Source organism: Anguilla rostrata, chromosome 9, assembly GCF_018555375.3.
Source record: "Anguilla rostrata isolate EN2019 chromosome 9, ASM1855537v3, whole genome shotgun sequence".
NCBI lineage: Eukaryota > Metazoa > Chordata > Actinopteri > Anguilliformes > Anguillidae > Anguilla > Anguilla rostrata.
This window is the reverse complement of record NC_057941.1, coordinates 18,706,452-18,725,325: the sequence shown is the minus strand read 5'-3', so window position 1 is coordinate 18,725,325 and position 18,874 is coordinate 18,706,452. Positions and strand designations below refer to the sequence as shown.

The window sequence follows — 18,874 nt, the reverse complement described above, 5'->3', positions numbered from 1 at the left end:
CGTGTAGATGCCTGACATATTTAGCCGTCGACAATGGTCCGCGAGTGCGGAATGGTAGAGTACCCTGTGTTCAAAGCAGGTAGGCCTACCCAGATTGTATATGCGGTTGAACAAAATATCGACTAGATATTTAGCACAAATTCCCTTAATTTCTGGCGTATGTAAACGCAGGATGACAGTATAGACAAGTTCCAGATGATGACCGATTGTATTATGTGATAACGTTTCTGCCCAACGTAGGCCATCGCTAGAGTGGGACACATTTTTAACTCGGTAAGGTGTCAGAGCACAAATACGTGCTTAGAATGTTATTAACAGTCTGACGCTGGTGTAAAAATCACTGACAATTGAAAAAAAATCCCAAAAAACCTAGTCTTCGAAGGTTTAAAAGCGGAAAATGTTTAATCCACAAAGAAACCAGCCTTATTTTTGCCAAACGGTTCCCCTGCCGGACTAATACGAAAAGTATATCGGAAGGTAAACAGATAAACGCATAAAGAACATGGCAATCGTCACTTCTGATCATCAGTCTCTGAGCTTGTCTGCTCAACATGTTGCACTGGTGATTGTGCAAATGCATTTGGGACTCAGTCGCCTAGCGACGACAGGTCTATACAGATCGATATGAGAATGAATCATGCAGAGGGTTGTTTTTAAACTCAAATAAGCTCGATTGAAATCCCGAAATAAGAACGGAAAAATACAACCTTTCTTTAAACAATTCAGTGTTTTCTACGTTAAATAGCCTGCATATAGCAAATTCTCGACCGACTTTGTAAGCATCCTTATGGCAGATTCGCTATAACCGTACATTTGAACATGCCCTCACACTCATCCATTCAAGCTCCATAGGGTATTTTGAGAGGGATGGATGAGTGTGCTGCTCTAATGAGATGGTAGCCAAGAATTACATTAGAATATGATACCAAATGTCACCAATATAGGCTATGGGGTGTTTTCCAGGAATTTATATTTTAACAAGTCTTAAGGCAAATAAAGATCGTCCTCAGGCACCGTCCTAAAGCTCATTATGTAGGTTATCCGCTCATAAGTTAGTTTAAGCTACTGGAAATAAGACAATAGCATGACCCTACAAATCATTGCAAATGTTTCTACAGGTAGGAGCAATATGTAGGACATGAGCATCTAAATATAGCCAGCCACTATTTAAATAATTTTTCCCCTGATAAAGCGACACGTGAGGTTGAAGGTAGAGAGGAGCAGAGGCTGACGTCTGGTTAGCGGGGCTTATTCACTGTATTCAGCAATACTGCATCTCTGCAGTGCTGTGCGAGCGCGGGCGACTGGTCTGCTTACTCTCAAGTAACACATTCATCATGGAGGAAAAACGGGTACCTGCCATGGAGTGAACAGGACGGGTGCCTCTGGAATCGCAGTGACGTCTTCGAAATCGTGCGTTTCTTCCATCATTAATTTCATGTGTCCTGCGTTTATATGTATTAGTTTGACTGGGCACTGTTTCCACTCGTTGAACATGCACCATGAATATATTTACCTGATTAAGAGCTACCTACTGTGTTGTGCGTGCTTGCTGGGGCAAATGAATGGTAACGTCACTTTGAAATAGCTCTATGTATTGCTGTGGTAAAACTGAGACACGTTTGCCATTTTATAATTTTAAAACGTAATGGTTGAGAGCTATTAGAATCGCAAGGACCAAAGACTTAATCTTATAAGACGCGCACGAGCTGTCGTGAAGAATATAGAGTAGACCAGCTGACAGACGCTAAACCGCGACATGTTGGTAGGTTACGCTACGTTTCAGTAAGGATACGGAATTCATATCGGTTGCTGGTCGTCGGTTTTTCTGATTTTCCTCTTTTTTCCCATGCAGCTTGTCTCAATGTGAATCGTCTACATATTGCTTTTGAGTTAAACACCGAGAAGATTAACAAATAAACAAAATGAAGCATTTTTTGAGGTAGGTAATGGATCGACTATTAATAAAACCATTTATCAATTACGAATAGCATTTATTGTTGGCGTGCATGTTCAAAACACGTATTAGTAGTTTTCAGCATGAACTGTTGTTATACCCGTAATATTATTATTAAACATTCACAATAATATACTGCACAGAAATTTACTGTAGCCTTCTTGATTGAATATTTTATCTATTTTTATTTTTATTTTAATCGTGTGTAGCGCACGAAGACAATGTTTGAATTTAATGAAAAGTAATATTTCTGCTATATTTATAGGCTACAATATTTAACCCACCTTGCATGAAACAGCTATTCTACAACACATTGATTGGACTGCACGCTTGTCTGCTTGTCTACAGTAGCCTACAATTTCCTGGGATTTGCTATCTGGGCCTAGTATTGCGATTTAGTAAACAAGAACCATGAATTATGAATTATGAATAATAATAATAATAATAATAATAATAATAACATTTAAGTATAGCTCTGTTTATAAGGATAATTCTGTTCAGACCATGTACAGAGCTATCGAAAACTCTCATCTCAGTGCATGCGCTGTTACTGCACGAAATGAGGCAAATGGCCTAATTTTGGCATATATGTCCCTAATAAAGTTAGGTTTGGTCCCATTCCTGAAGGGCCTATTATCTAATAATAGAATGAAGAACATGACCGTAAAATGTAATATTTTGTTACATGGTAGCCTGTTTTACAGTGTGTCAGGATAGCAGATGCGGGCCTTTTGGTTACTAAAGATTATGAATGCTGCTCGGAGCAGTTCGATTAAATGGGGCTTGTTATGTCCTTAATTACAACGCGTGCCTGCACGCATAAAGGCGTTGCGCCTTCACGGGTCCCCTGGTAGTGGTTAATGGAGTTGCCTCTTTATTGTGCCTCTGCTCCGCGCACAAACGGGGAGAGCTTTGTGCGGCCACTCAGCACAGCGCTAATTAATATGCTTGTCTAGTGTTCACCGTTGGTTTTCATTTGAAAAGTGTCTGGAATGATCACACCCAGAAGACCTGCAACATAAAACACTTGCCATTGTATTATATTTTAAACACATCTTATTGATAATTTGTTGGACAGTATTATCATGTGCTGTGTATTACAGCATACATATTTTGAGATACAAGGAGTGATGTCTTTGGGTCTAATGCTGTGTGGATTCTGAATTAATTCACAGATCTACTGATCTTTAATCATTCACCATCTAACTGGTTTGTCCCATTCACTACACTGTGCTGCATTTCATCAACTGATCATAAAAACGGTCAGGAAATCAGTGCACTTTACAAGCAGATCACCCCATGACACTTTACAATATTACAATAACTGAGTGTGTAACAGGTAATACGTTTTGCAGATGTGTTGTGAGTTCTTCAGAGTTGCTGTGAAGTGTGTCCAAGTATTATTGTGTGTCAGCCCAGTAAAATAATCAATAGGCTTATTTTGACCAGTTCTTTCAAAGATATTTGCTTTTAATACTGGATTAGTAAAGGGGTTTAACCTATTGTCCCTTCAATTTAGTTGTTTATATATAATTATTCACTCCACCTTCATATTGCAAGTTGACCTCTTTGAATGCCACACCATCTACTGTAGGTCAGCACTATCCTACAGTATATGATGTAAAGGAGTTGAAAAACAAATAATTTAATAATGTCATAAATTAGAGATGAAAAACAGATGATTACCTTCATATAAAGCTGGACTTTATATATATAAAACAGTATACTTAATTTTAAATATTTATTTATTTACACTTATTTAGTTCCATGTAAGTCTCACTCATTGTTTTGCATACATAGATTATGCGGACACCTTTAAATAGATCTACAATAGTATCATCTCCTGTCTGCAAAAACAGCCTATTTCTGTTGCAAACTGTCAAGGCTGTGTTACATTACAAGGTCATAATGTATCCAGCCTGTGTCCTACTTTCTGTTCTGTCTCACTTGTGCTTCTGAAGCTTGTCTAAGACAGACTCACGATGGTTTGTCTGTGGAGAGGAGATCAGCACAGACAAAAGGACGCTGTCCGTCTTGCTGAAACTTATTCGAGTACTTTAAATGAGAAGGCCTAGAAGAAACAACCAGACTGCTGTGAATATCACATGATAAGCACAATTTTCTTTTGGGGGCGTTGTGACTGTGCTTCTTGGGTTTGCAGGCTGCACAAGTAAGTCTTTCAGCTTTCAGGCACAGTCTTTTACAGTTGCTGTAATTTCTGACTGTCCTTTAAAAAATAAAATAAAACTCCAAAAAAACTTTGCCCTTTTTTGTAGGGAAGCTTGTTAATCTTCTTTGAACTTTTATAAGCATGTAACATATGGCTCATCTTGATCTGATTGGCTTGATAACAGTGACCCAACATTTTCCTCATCCACAGGGTTCTGACGCAGTTCTTCGTATTCCTGTACTGCAAATGTCTGTGGCGCACTCTGAAGTTTGTGATCCGAAAGGTCACGGGCCGGTGTGAGCTGCAGCGTATCTGCTACAATAACAAACCAGGGGCTCACAGGACACTCAAGATAGGTGATTATCAGTGTTGTCATTTGCCTGAAGATCAGCCACTGTCCTTAAATGCTGTGAATGAAAACTGGAATTACTGCCTTTTGTGTGAAGATATCTGTTGGAAATTGTTTATTGATTGCCCATGTGATCATCTGCTTTGTCTTGGCAGAGTCCTCTCTAAGGTTTTCTAAGAATGAGGTGAGTGAGTGTTTATGTTTAACATTTACTGTTGGTTTTTAAGTAAGAATGTCAATCTATAGGGCCATTACTCCTACACATTGTGTAATATGGTAATGCGATACATTTTGTGGTAATGTTTATTGTATCATTTCCTCATCAGCTCCTGCAGTCTGCAGTCAGTGCCCACCCTGACTCTGTGGAAAAGACAATTGATGACATCATGACCCTGAAAAAGATCAATCCTGACACTAACCCTCAGTAAGCAATGTCAGGCATATTCTGCAAACAGGTTTCATTTAGCTGAATAAAAATGACAGGGCATATTCGAAGCATAACTGACACCCTGTATTCGTGCAACATACAGTATCCCTCCAAGAAGAGGAGTGAGATGGCCACATCTTTCTTCCCACCTGTATCTATGTATCTCCAGGTGGAATAGTGCCTTAGACCTGTTCTCTGATTGGGTTACGGTCCGGTGTTTCAGGATGCACAGATGGTTCCCCTTGCTCACCCCTGTCTTCTCTTTGCCTGCCCAGGTTAGGCATCTCTCTCCAGGCTAGCCTCTTCCAGATTGTGGGCTACAGGAATCTGGTGCTGGAGGTGGAGAAGCTGCGCAGGGAGCCGTATGACTGTGAGAACGCTGAGCATGAGGAAATGCTGCTGAAGGTAGAGCACCTGTCTGCACATGCCTCTCTTTATGTACACACCGTGTTTAAGCTCTCTTCTGCTGCGGAATCACAAACCCGACGAAACATTTTTGGTATGAGAACCATATTAACTTCTAGCCGCAAACGTAATAATTCTTAGTATGATCAACTATTCATGCTAACCGAGAAAGGCTGCAAACCTTTATACCCTTGCTTCAAAGTGGTTCAGAAAGGCTTATGTTACCTCATGCCTGTACATCTGTCCTTATGCACATCCGCTTTAGAGACATTTCACTCCTACGACAAGAATGTCACAAGAGTCTGAGTGGTGTTTTATGTATTTAGAAGCTGTCATCTTTTTTAGCACCTTGCAAATATGTGTCTTTGTTTTTGCTCAGAGTGACGCCATTTTGAATGTTCTGCCAGGTTGAGGTTAATTCCATTTCAGTTCAGCCAATTAAAGAAATTAATTGAAAATGAATTCATCGATTGTAGATTCCGCAAAGAACATTTTCGATTTAAATTTATGAATTCAATTTGAATGAATTTCTTGAACTGACGGAATTGAAATGCAGTTTCATCTTGTTGTTCTTTCCTGCAGCTTTGGAAGGCACTGCAGCCTGAAACCCCTCTTACCGGACGCATCTCTAAGCAGTGGTGTGAAATTGGTTTCCAAGGCAGTGACCCGAAGACTGATTTCAGGGGCATGGGCCTCTTGGGACTACACAACCTTCTGTGAGTGTATACTGTATGTGTGCATGTGTGGGGAATGTGTAGACATTATTATTAAACTGTTGTTTTACTATAAATTCAAATTGAGGTCTAAAAGCGCTTTTGCATGACTTGGCAAGCACAGCAGATTATAAAAGAGAGCGCAATGATTGCATTGGGTGTGTGTGTGTGTGCACGTGTATGTGCACGTGAGTGTGTGTGTGTGTATGTGTGCGTGTGCCTGTGTACTCAGGGACACTTCCTGTATAGAGAGGAAGTGGGCTACTCTGCTCCTGGATGCAGCAGCAGCAGCAGTTAGAAAGGAGAACTGCTGGGCGTCTGTTTGAAAGTGACTGTGGTATTGATAATCCTGGCCTTGTTTTTCTCTCTTGTTTTCTTTATCACTGCAGATATTTTGCCGAGCATGACAAGGCTGCTGCCCTGCAGGTTCTTCATGACTCTCTGCAGCCCAAGCACAGGTTAGCCCCACCTACCTGATCCTCACCTCTTCTCCACAAGCCCCGAAATGTCACAGCGAGGTCACAGTGAAAACGCCAATCAACTTCAGTCATTCTGACATGTGGCATATCTTTCACTCTATTGACAATAAGATAATATTGCCAGTTATGTCTTTTTTTGCAAGTTCATATTAACTGGGGTTATTTGTACTGAGTCAAAACAATTGCTTGTCAGACACAAGTATTCAAAATGACAACATTTGAGATGAGCAGGAAAAAACTAAAATGACTGATGAACCAAAATAGCTTCCAGCAAAGAGAGGCAAATCATCTGGGTTCACTTCATCTGCCAAATTGTCACGTCTCTGTTCTTTTGCATTTCACTCAGTTTCCATGCTTGGTTTGCTCACTTTGAAAGTCAGAGACACCCAGAGCATCCGGAGATCCTGTGCTTTGCAGTCAGTTTGCTTTTGATTAGCTTAGGTTTCACTGCATCCTGTCACTGAACGTGTGTTCTTTCGTTTTTGTCACTCCTCTCTCTCGAGTAGGCCCATTTCCCTGGGAACCACCAGGTATTTCATCATTTTGTCTTGCATCCATTCATTTAAAGCCATTTAATATTTTCCATTCTGTACCTTTTACTGTAGTTTTCATTTGCACTGTTTTAAATAAAATTCACGGGTCTCCAAAATAAATACAGAACAGAGGATTGATTAAGAAATTAAGAGAATGTGTTTACTCTGCTGTTTCAGTTTATTAATAAAAGGTCTCTTATGACATTTTTGTGAAAACAGAAACAGAAGAGTGTTTGTTTGTTGCAGTTATCAGATTAGTTTAATTTTGAGTGCTGAAAGTTTGTGACCCCGGATGTATGCAGTCTGACTGGGGTCTGTTAGTTCCTGGTTGCTGGTAGTCTGATGGCGCTGTTTTCCTGTACGGTGTGGTCTCGTTCCACAGCAAGCTGAGCAAAGCAGAGTGGGAGAAGAAGAAGTTTGATAAAGCGATTGGGTGAGTATCTATTCAATTCAATTCAATTTTATTTGTATAGCGCTTTTATCTATGGTTCCCCCATCTGAAAATGACCTTGGTTGCAATTTACTGGATATTTTATACTGGATATTTAAAAAAAAATCATAGTCCTGCAATGATTTCTCCTAGTTAAATACATATGCATATGGTTCCATTGTTTGCCTATTGTGGGCTTCAATGTAGTGTTGGGCTGCATAAAATGTTTTGGAGTGTGGCCCTCGAATCTGGATGCTAACTGTGCTCTGCTGTACAGAAACTACCCTGAACCCATAATTATTTTGTCTATGAAAAGGTATTCATGCAGTATGAGTTAAAATATATAAGCAAAAATTCTAAACAACAAGGAAGGCATTACCTGTTAGAAATATTGGAATTATTTATGCTTTTGCATATGCACGTGTGGTATAATGTATAGTTTATTGTACAAAATACATAATCAGATTTTATGTTACATAACGTACAATATATGGTAAGAAAAATTTGTAGAGTAAAGATTACATTGCCTCAAAAGATTCTTGATCCCTCCAAGCTTTAAATGAAAATGCAGTCCATGTTTTATGTAAGGCTCTTGGGTCCACGGTGAGATTCGGGGAATGTTATGATCACCCTCAGTTATATTCCCTCTGAAAGCTGTAGATGCAGAGGGATCGATTGGATTGATATCAGAGGGCGTGTCAGACAGTCAGTCAGGGATAATGATCAGAGAGCTGCCCCATGTCCCTGTGTACTGCCTTCACAACTCTGATTTTCACCATCAGCCAACACACAAAAATACATGTGTAAACACACACACACACGCGCATGCGCACTCGCATGCGCACACATATACATGCACACACACACACATTCATATACACATGCACGACATGCTCAGACATATACTACATTACATTTTACATGTATTTAGCAGACGCTTGTATCCAAAGCGACGTACAAATGTGCATATCAAGGTCATTGGAACAACTACAAAACACAGGTTCGATAAGGTACAATACTCACATGTACAAGCACATGCACACACATACACACAGATATGCATACACACACATGCACACATACACAATACACACATGTGCACGTGCACACTCTTTCCCTCTCTTTCTCATTCACACAAAAACAATGAGAATCTGCTGGATTTTTCTTTTCAAGAAACAAAAACAATAGCAGTTCAGCTTGTGAATGACTGACATTTACAGGGCAGCCTGCTTTTGAACAGTCAGAGACTTTTGGATGAGCACAGGTGAAGGAGGTGTAAAACGACTGCTGATAGCACAAGGAAAAGACTAAGATGCTATTGAATCACACTGCAGTGCTATCTCTCACAGTGCAGATGTGTGCTTTTTTTGTCACACAGCTTGTCATGCCCAATAAAGGTGATTAATCCACCATGCTGCACCCTGATCAAGAATGTCCTGCAGCAGTAGTGTTAAGCTCCGTCATTACCCACAATGCACAATGCTCAGTGCACAATGTCAGCTCAAAGTACATACAGTCACATTAACCCAAGGGGAGAAACCACCTGCTAAGGACCCATCTGCTAACCACAAGTCATGAATCCTGCGCTGTTATTAGTCTGAATGTGGGGTGGAATCATCATCATTAACGCTGAGGTTTATTATGTTAACCTCAAACCTAGATTGAGCAGCATACTCAGTGGGTTGAAATGAACTGTCCTTCGTGATGATGACGCAGACCTCCTCTATTGCCATTGCAGGTATTCCTTCGCCATCGTGGGCATCAACATCACTGACCTGGCCTACGCGCTGCTGGTCAGTGGTGCCTTGAAGACCCACCTGTACAATGTGGCTCCAGAGATGCCCAGCCTGGCCCACTTCCAGCAGACCTTCTGTGAGTATGTTTGCTCTGGCACGAGTCGAATTGATGCAAATGTGAGTTCCATAGCAATGAGCGGAAAAAGATGGTAAATGGTAAATGGACTGCTTATAGCGTTTATCCAAGCGCTTACATTGATGCTCTCATTCCAGAGCAGTAGGGGTTAGTGTTAGTGTCTGCTCAGGCACTTCGACATGCCAGGCGGTTGAACCGGCAACCTCACTCAGACAATCGTCTACCTCCTGGCTATGTCGCCGTACACTTGGATAAAATGAAGAAGTAATTGATCATTGTTAAACCAATGTGTTTTGGCATATAGCCTTCATCAGGATTTCATAAAATGATACCAAGGACAATGCTCAAAAATGACAGGCCAGTGCATTCAATAGCAGTTTGAGAGCAGGTCCAGACACAAACAACGGCATACATACACATACATAAAAAAAAATGTATACTCGTATAAAAGTTAACTAATTCTCTTCCACAGATTGGTGCTGCTACACTGTGTACACATCTCTAAGAGTAAGAGGCAGCCTGCTATCACTGGAGGGGGATAATAAATGGTATAGATCAGTGGTAACCAACCGTGTTCCTGGAGATCTACCGTCCTGTAGGTGTCCACTTCAACTCTAACAAAGCACACCTCATTCAACAGCTAGAGATCTCTGTTAAGCTACTAATTAATGGTAAATGGACTGCATTTATATAGCGCTTTTATCCAAAGCGCTTTACAATTGATGCCTCTCATTCTCCAGAGCATTTAGGGGTTAGGTGTCTTGCTCAAGGACACTTCGACATGCCCAGGGCGGGGTTTGAACCGGCAACCCTCCGACTGCCAGACAACTGCTCTTACCTCCTGAGCTATGTCGCCCCATTAGTAGTCAGGTGTGCCAGATTGGGGTTAAAATGAAAAACTATAGGATGGTGGTTCTCCAGGAACAGGGCTGGTTACCACAGGTGTAGATATAATCTGTCTCAGCCCAGTGTTACCCTGTTCAGCAGGCACTTCCTTTCCCCTGGTCTCCCGTATCACAGCTCCTTGTCCTGCGGTGGCCTGTTTCTCGTGAACCTGCCCTGTACGGCCCCGTTTCACAGCATGCTTTTCCTTTTCAGGCTACCTCATGCAGGAGTTCCACAAGTTCTGGACGGAGGAGGACCCCTCTGACATCATGGAGTTCAACCATGTCCGTGCCAAGTTCCACAAGAGGGTCCTGAAGCAGCTGAAGAACCCCAACATGACCCTGTGCCCTCACTTTGCTGCCTCTGACCTCCACCTGGTTAACCTGTAGTCGTCTCCGATCCCAGGGGCCTGTCCCCAAACGTTTAACCCCCCCCACACTCCCGTTTCCTGTAACCCTGCCAGCTGCTTCATGTCACTGCCACAAAGTCACCGCCCTCCCCTCACACCCACACCTGCCTTGCTGCAGCCCAGCACCAGCATCACTAAAGACCATGCTGATTGTATGCATGCATGGCAGTGCTGTGCCGTGCCATATCTTTCAGTTACCTATATTTATTATTTATTGCTTTCATCATCCTTATTACCACTGTTATGTATTATGAGATCAGTCTACATGGGGGGAAAATTTTACATGAAATGTCAAGAAAAAAAACCATGGATACATTTGGAGAATAATACAGAAACTGGGTAGTGTTACAGTATTTTAAAGCGCTGCATTGAGAGAGGATGACAGAAGCTAATGAAAGGCCTAGCAGGGAAGTTGCAAAGCAATTATTTATACCACTGGGGAACTAGGAAAGAGAAAGGAAATTTCAAACAAAAGAATAGGTAGAAGGTATTTGCTGTATGTTGATGATCATGGCATATGAGACAGTGCATGAAAAAATAATGGACTAAAGAACAGAGAATGGTTACCATGCCAGAAAGTGAGAACAAGAATTCATGGCCCTGCTGAGCCAATCACCTGAAACAGCTCCCAGCCAATCACGTCACCCATGTTATGATCATTCGTGTCACAGTTCTCAGTTGTGGTAGACGTGCCAATTTGGTAACAATAACGCAAGGAATTCAACGACACAATGTGGGAGCCGAGCTATCAGACCTGCGTGTTTCTTTGCCAAAAATATTAGTAACAAGCAATTGTAAGAACAGGGACTTAAAGGCGTATTCTTTGTGAATGTTACTATACTAGATTCATGATTGTGCAACAAAAAAGTTAGCTGAACATTGATGGGAAAAATTGAGGAATGTTTATTCTTTGTTCTAGTAGCCAAAGCAATAATTCAAAGTTTGTCTGGATGGTTTGATAACAACACTGGTGCCTGCTGTTTGCTTGGCTCCTCATTCGTATGACTAACACTTAGCCACAGCACATTGTAACTATGATTTTCATTGAGCGTCCAGATCACTGTTTGCACTTTCACTGTACTGTGACTTTTTGTTGCACCATGACATATGCATTTTTACTGATATTTATTTTCATTTTAGGGACTGTTTTTTATATTTTTGTAGCATCTCCATTTAAACATCTTCTTTGATATATAGTATTAAACAGGCATGTTTTGTAACTTAACTTGCTATCGGTGTATAGTCTGGTAAAGCCCTTTTAACTTTTAGCTATTATTAATAAGTTGATATGTTGTTCCATTGATGACCTCATGTTAACGGTCACAGGGTCTGCATGAATTTTTGACACAGCTATGATTATGCTTTTATAGTTTAGTCACAGCTACAATGAAAATGCTTTACTGTCTTAACATCCAAATTATTTATCTGAAAAGAGCAATGTAATATCTTCCTTTGGCACACCCACTATACATTTTTTCTAAGTATTAAGTCAGTAAGTGACATTTAAATGTGAATGCGTAAGCCTTTCAGCAGTATTGTGTAATAATACTTGAGTGTAAATGTCAGTCTGTTGCAGAAATATGTTCCTTTTGATGCTGTCGCTCTCATGGCAATTAGGATGTTTTCAGCATTTTTTGAGAATTGTGTTCTTGTGTAAATACACCATATATTTAATGGCCACAAAAGAGAATTTGTGTTTTTGAGTTGAAGGGCTTTACCGTAGTGTGCAATAATTATGTAGAAAGCATTAGAAAGAATAAATGAATACCTGCTGTATAAAAGTGCTTTAAGAAACAAAATGTATGTCATCTCACCAAGCCACAAAGATCACTGTGCATGATGGATTCTGTGAGGTGGTTGTACTGACCTGTTTTCTGTGTTGTTTTTACTAAGGCCTGGATGTCCAGGCAAGACACCCTAGCAATGCAGATGCTTATGTAATGTGCACAAATCTACCGTACTGTGACAAAGGGTGCTTATGTATTTATACTAACAGCTTAATGTAATAAAAAGTCGACACCTATGTTATTTGCCAGTTTTGAGTTTATTGCAGGAAGAAGCAGGAAGATTTTTCAGTGTTACCCTATATTCAAACCGTGCTAGGAAAATTGCGGTGACCATGAAATATTTTCATCATAGCTTTCTGTCAAGGTGACGATATTGCTGTCCATGGTTTTGAAGACAAGAGTGTTGAAGCCTGTAGGGCTGTGTAATGGATTTGGAAGGCAACTCCACGTGCACTTCTGCCATTCTGGAATCTATCTATGAGTGGCCATTCAGGTTCCAAGTGTACAGGGATCTCTAGTCTGGGTGTTTTGGCCTCTGTGGTGTGAGTCATACCACAGAGAAAAAGATCCATGAACAACATTCAGTTTCTTAGCTTCAGGGAATTGGAGGCCAGCAAATTAAAATACTCAAAAGTTCCATCCTGTGTTTCTATTCCCTGTATCCCTCTGCACCTCTGCAGCAAGTTATTCCAATCATAATGGCAAAACAACAGAATATTGTCATGGCTGCGTATGATCCTAGGGCAAACATATTGCAATTTTCCGAGAGCAAAAAGAAAGCGATCTGATATCGAATATGGAAATACAGAATTCCATGTATGACAGTAAGAAGATTATAGTAATTATAGTCAGCATTGCCATTTTAAAAAATATCTTATGCCCTCTTTTGGGCAATAATTGAACTGCACAAATGTAGAAGGGGCACAAAAACTGTTTTGCTCAACGGTGAATATATACAACAAATGTACAAAAAATAAATAAACCAAACACCTGTTCTATAGGAAAAATAATTGTTATCCATAAGTACTTTGAAACCCATCCAAAGTTCAAAAAGAACATTTTTTAGACCTAATTTCCACCAGAAGTCTGACTTTTAAAAAGAGGATTCAGATGATAAAATGTTTGAAGAATGTTGTGTTTCCCATAACAGCCTCCTGTTATGTTCTCTATAGTAATATTTAATACAATAAAGTTCACAACATTCCCGCAAAAATGAAATTTAGTTAAAGCGGCTTAGATATCCAATATTCTTCGACCAGTGTTGTGAGGGCATTTTGGTGCTAATATGAGAGAGAACAATATAGCATGAGAGGGATTTCTGTAGCTTGTAATATTAATTTATAGGCATGACAATGTATTTTTAGAAAATTTGTGACTCATTTAATATCTCAGAAAAGACAAGAGCCCAAGTGAATTCACTGAGAACCACTGTAGTAACGCAAAGATTTTATTTTTTTCTGTATCATAACAACATCATTTGAATTTCCCTGATCATGGCTCCTGCCATTTAAATTTTTTTTTTAAGTTGAGTGATAAATAAAATAAGTGAGGTAAATGAGTGGTTTACTTTTTGAAAAAGCAGAGGATCTCTACAGGGCCTCCAAGACAGGGCTGTGAAGTGGGACCATGCACTACTAAGGCTCCTTCTGGAGGCCCCACCGTTGTACAACAAGGAGACAGGTAGGCTCTTGGGGCAGAGGAGTGAAGAAACCCTATGGCATTGTTTGTCTTTTTTTAACTTCTGTCCAGTAATAATTCGTCCGTCCATTCATATATTTTCTAAATTGCTTCCTCATAGTCAGGATCGTGGGGGGCTGGGGCATATCCGAGCAGACACTGGGTGTATTCCGAGCAGGAATACACCCTGGACAGGTCACCAATCCATCGCAAGGTTTCCAGCAATACATTCAAAAAGAAATAAAACACAACACATACAGCTTTTGTTTTGAATTTTTCCACTCATTTGTAGACCGGAAGTCGCTTATTGTGGCTAACGTTAGCTTCCCTTCCTCCTTCTCACTCGTAGCTTTCACGCCTCCACGGTACCAAGCTGTTATGTGTTTTGGTATTTGCATGATATACATCCAGCTAAGCTAGCCAGTTACGAACCACACTGTTCGATTATAACTGCGTTTCCTTCGTTGCTTCGTCCCTTTTTGTCAAATAGCCTTTTGTGAACCCCAGCAAGCGCTGGTAAGTATATGCTAGCTTAGTAACATCCCATTGTAATTTGTTAGCTATCATAGCTTCACTGCTTGCCGCTTACAAAAGCTGATAAACGGTCACAAAGAGAAATTCGAGTGATAACTTGGTCGATATGCTACTCGCGGCAACTAACAGGCTAGTGAGTTTTTTTGAGTCTATTACAAAAGCATTAGGTTACTAAATGTACTGGTAATGATTTGTTATATGAGAACATTGCCGAATGTTTATAGCTAACTTGGACGTATGGTATGGGCATTTTTGTTTTATCCAGGTACCTCAGCCAGTATGATCATGCTCACAAGCTACCTGAAAGTAATTAAATTGTGTTGCAAAATTTCTTTAAAGTGCAGTATTTATTAGAACATTAAAATAGTTGTAGCCAATATTTTTTTCTCTCAACATTTTATTATTTTTATTTTGCGTTAGAAGTGTAATTAACTTTTACCTTCACTCTTTTTCTTTTATACTTCCTCAGTAAATAGTGTGGCATTCCCACCTGTAACTTCAAAACGCAGCAGATTTAATAGGTTCGTTGGTGGTTGTGACCACTCATCCACAGTCAGCAAGCTGGATGCTCTCCTGGCCTCAGACTTCTCCAGGTTTGGCCACCCCTCGTTGGCCACCACGCTGGACTTCCTGCACATGAGCCACCTGAAACGCAAGCGGAAGAGCAACTACAGCGCGAAGGAGACGCAGGCCCTGATCTGCGAGATACGCAAGCGCAGGCACATCCTATTCTCCAAGCAGCAGAACACCGCCGTCAAGGAGCTGAAGCGCAGGGCTTGGGAGGAGGTGGCAGACTGTGTCAACGCTCTGGGCGAGGGTGACTTACGCACTGCCGCCGAGGTCAAGAGGAGGTACCTGGACTGGAGGGTGCTGATGAAGAGGAAGCAAGTCAGAGCGGAGCTGTCTGATCTCAAGGATGAGAACGATCTATCCTTCAGTGGAGAAAATGTGCTGAGCAGGGGAGACCCACCTCCGGACCTCAGTGGCTTCCCCAAGGACCTAGACTGTGATTGGCAGAATCTCTCTGACGTGGAAAAGAGCAGCTGCCACCTGTCTTCTGGAGCCAAGGTGCAGATCGAGGATGAAAACAGCATATTTTGCTTTGGAGTTGTATGTCTGTGTTTGTGTGTACTGTTATCTTGTGAATTAATACTAGGCTATATGTAATTACACACAGAAAATGTGTGCATTCGAAAAAGAACACTGAAGTAATTTCATGTTGCACATAAGTGAGTTACTGATTTTTGCTTCTCTTAGGGTGAGGGTGGAGAAGAAGAGTATGAAGACTCTTCTGTGAACGAGGAAGATCATTTCCTGCTAATGCTGCCAGACGTAGACGGGGAGGGGTGTGTACCGGAGGTGTTCTCTCGCATCGACGAGTTTGGCTTGCGGGGTAGCGCCAAGGGCAGTGCCGCCCGTGGCTCGACGGCAGAGCTGGAGGGTGTGGGCGTAGCAGGGCTGGTGTTAGGGTTGGGTGGTGTAGAGAGCATGGACCTGCTCATCGCTGTGGGGAAGCAGCGATTGGAACTGGAGAGGTGTCGCCTGCAGGTGGAGATGGAGCGGCTGCAGGTGGAGAAACAGCGGCTCCTGGTGGAGAGGGAGAAGCTGCAGCAGGTGGAGGTGGAGCGCGAGCGCCTGCGGGTGGAGAGGGATCGTCTGCAGGTGGAGAGAGAGCGCCTGGTCTTCCAGGCAGAGCGACTGCCGCCTGCCTCCCCCGAGGACTGCGAGAAGGAGAGGAAGGCGTGGCAGCCGCCAACGCCGGCCCAGCAGCGGCCTGCCACCAGCCTGGAGGCGGAGCGACTACAGCTGGAGAAGGAGAGGCTGCAGCTGGAGAAGGAGACACTGACGTTCTTCAAGTTTGAGTCTGGCCGCCTGCAGATCGAGAAGGAGCGCTTTCAGGTGGAGAGGGAGAGGATGCAGCTACAGAAAGATGGACAGCAGCTGGCACTCCACCAAGGGCAATAGGACTGAAACATGACTGGGGAATCTGCAGCACATAAACCTCCTTTGGGGAGGTAGTGGACGTGGATGTGGACAGAGGTGGGTAACCCGGCTTCAAAGAGTAAAAAGACTGACCATGTATTTTCTCCAGCACCATGCACTAAACCAGCTGATTCTAATTAGCATAACTCTTCAGTATGATAGGAGAACTAATTATTGTAATCAGCTGGTTTAGTGCATGTTGGTGGAGCAAATACATGGTCAGTCTTTTTACTCTTTGAAGCCAGGTTACCCACATCTGGATGTGGAAGGGGAGAGAGTCATGGGGGCAGGGTGTGGTTTACTTTATTAATGGAAATGAAATGCACAGTAGAGAGCAGTTTTTTAGCTTCTTCATCTCTGTGGTTTCGGGCCACTGCAGTAACCTTACTTCCCTCAAACAAACCCCTCACCTTTCCAGTCAGACTAATTCTGAATGATCAGGCCTTCTGGTTCGTATAGTATGGAAAAGCCTTATAGCTTACCGCACTAGCTCTGTCCTTCATGCAGAGGTAAACATTATTTATTTTATCTCAACCTTTTATATGTTTTTCTAGCTGTGCCCTTAGGCTTTGTTGTGCTAATGTTACTGATGCTGAAGTGTAGCCAGAGCATGATGCCAGCAGCTTGTGCAGGGTCACATTGTTCAGAGGCTTGGGCACGAGGCCCAGTTCTCAGGATGGATGGCATGATGGGCCTTACACCAGGGGGCGATGTTGCTTCAGCAGTCAAGCACAGGTGACAAGAATAGCATCTGTTTTATACTGCTCTGTGGCTGATGTGTTGTATTCCTATCATATGGACCTGCCTCTCTACTTACTAAGTACGTTTAATTGTAAAATTAGTTGTAACGGAAAGACTTAAGGACCATAAATTGGTTTTCAGTCTGGACTACGTCCATTTCAGTGTTGCACAATTTTTGGGAATTCTTTGTGCTGTATAAATGACGTTTTATACTTGATTATATGATTTCCATGTTTCTAGTTTTTCCCCATAGTGCATTACAAATAAGCTCACTAGATTATTTTTCAAGATATACAAACCTCCGTATTATTTCTTGCATGTTAAGTCCTCGTAATTTTGATATCTACGCATGCAAATTTCATAAACAGGAATGCGATGTGGAACAAAAAAATGGTTATTCATTATGCAACATGACTTGAAATTTTCACTTTTTCATAAATTACAGTACGACAATGAAAACTGTTAATGAATCGTCACAAAAATATTTACTTTGAAAAACAGGTCTGGATTGATTGTAGATGATTTTTTGATTCCACAAGTACAGATCAAAGGAATGTCCTCTCAGCTTTATAGATATAAAACAATGTTTCATTGTCTACATGTTGTTTTTTTAACATAACTGTTTATGCTGTAGTGGGTGTCTATCAGAGCATGTTGAAACTCACTATTGAGACATAATTACACTCAGGAAGGAGTTTACTGACTGGGTTCAATAAACAATCTCATGTTTTTGCAATTTCGCATAGCAATTTGAGAACGGGAGGTTTTGCATTGGTTCAACATAGTTTGAGAAGATTGTTTTTAATTATCTGTTTGGATAAAAAATGTTTGGTACTCCGGATTGAACTGTAGTCTGCTGTTTGGTGGGGAATCCCAGTCTTAACTGCTTGGTAACATGGGTAGCTTTCATGTGATTTTTTGTGTCGGCATACAAATTTGCTACATAAATACTGCGATCAGTAATTTGTAAATATTTGTCATTTATTTTGTGTCGTACTGCCCTTTGTGCATAAAAAGCTGGCAAACTCAAAAGACGATACAGATGTACTGCTATTGATTAGGCCCATTTCAGAAAATACAGAATAAAAACGCCCCACTATAGTGGTGGATTTGTTGGCCTTTTACGCTCACCGATTATTAGGTGTTAACAGTACAAGCGACACTTTGTTTTAAAATGTCAAAATACGTCGTCTTTGAATATTTTTCATATTATATAAGCAAGCATTAGTCACTCCGGATCAGCCTAATTTGACATGGTGTCCTAATTATTTCAAAACCACGATTTCTTCTCATCAGCATGGTTATGAAGTCATTACAGACAGCTTCTACAGTGAATTCTCTTTTCACAGTACACCCAGGCTGCTTTGGGTCCACATGTAATATGCACCATTGACAAAATAAGTTGTGATTAATGAAGGATCGGATGATGTCAGAAAAGAAGCCATTTCATACGATCCTCATTGATCTTCCACTGCCCTCAGATGGCTCTAGCAAGGGTGTTAATTTGAGAGGAACATTGCATC

The 18,874-nt window shown here is 41.3% G+C and overlaps 2 protein-coding genes across 6 annotated transcripts; both read left to right on the top strand.

Moving 5' to 3' along the window:
- The first annotated feature begins 639 nt into the window (after positions 1 to 639).
- Positions 640 to 12,652, top strand: LOC135263164 (ELMO domain-containing protein 1-like). 3 transcript variants are annotated; one of them, XM_064350845.1, is made up of 12 exons: positions 640 to 1,413; positions 1,856 to 1,942; positions 4,338 to 4,483; positions 4,632 to 4,660; positions 4,803 to 4,900; positions 5,179 to 5,308; positions 5,891 to 6,024; positions 6,411 to 6,479; positions 7,007 to 7,030; positions 7,416 to 7,466; positions 9,202 to 9,335; positions 10,434 to 12,652. In XM_064350845.1, exons 2-12 carry the CDS (start codon positions 1,926 to 1,928, stop codon positions 10,607 to 10,609), a joined length of 1,008 nt encoding a protein of 335 aa, XP_064206915.1. In that variant the 5' UTR covers positions 640 to 1,413; positions 1,856 to 1,925; the 3' UTR covers positions 10,610 to 12,652. The 3 variants fall into 3 exon arrangements, with proteins under 3 accessions (XP_064206915.1, XP_064206917.1, XP_064206916.1); XM_064350846.1 differs by lacking the exon at positions 640 to 1,413 and adding an exon at positions 1,482 to 1,765; XM_064350847.1 differs by lacking the exon at positions 7,007 to 7,030 and having other exon boundaries at positions 645 to 1,413.
- Positions 12,653 to 14,336: 1,684 nt separating this feature from the next.
- LOC135263163 (myb/SANT-like DNA-binding domain-containing protein 4) lies at positions 14,337 to 18,314 on the top strand. Of its 3 annotated transcripts, none has more exons than XM_064350842.1 (3): positions 14,337 to 14,458; positions 15,097 to 15,695; positions 15,885 to 18,314. In XM_064350842.1, exons 2-3 carry the CDS (start codon positions 15,264 to 15,266, stop codon positions 16,590 to 16,592), a joined length of 1,140 nt encoding a protein of 379 aa, XP_064206912.1. In that variant the 5' UTR covers positions 14,337 to 14,458; positions 15,097 to 15,263; the 3' UTR covers positions 16,593 to 18,314. The 3 variants fall into 3 exon arrangements, with proteins under 3 accessions (XP_064206912.1, XP_064206911.1, XP_064206914.1); XM_064350841.1 differs by having other exon boundaries at positions 14,368 to 14,609; XM_064350844.1 differs by lacking the exon at positions 14,337 to 14,458 and adding an exon at positions 14,663 to 14,760.
- Positions 18,315 to 18,874: the final 560 nt, after the last annotated feature.

Bases quoted from the DNA above. Each gene is read 5' to 3' on its own strand.
- LOC135263164 (XM_064350845.1), top strand. The intron at 4,901-5,178 runs GTAAGCAATGTC...TTGCCTGCCCAG, and splicing joins AATCCTGACACTAACCCTCA to GTTAGGCATCTCTCTCCAGG. The intron at 7,467-9,201 runs GTGAGTATCTAT...TTGCCATTGCAG, and splicing joins AAGTTTGATAAAGCGATTGG to GTATTCCTTCGCCATCGTGG.
- LOC135263163 (XM_064350842.1), top strand. From the start codon at position 15,264: ATGAGCCACCTGAAACGCAAGCGGAAGAGCAACTACAGCGCGAAGGAG. The intron at 15,696-15,884 runs GTGCAGATCGAG...TGCTTCTCTTAG, and splicing joins ACCTGTCTTCTGGAGCCAAG to GGTGAGGGTGGAGAAGAAGA.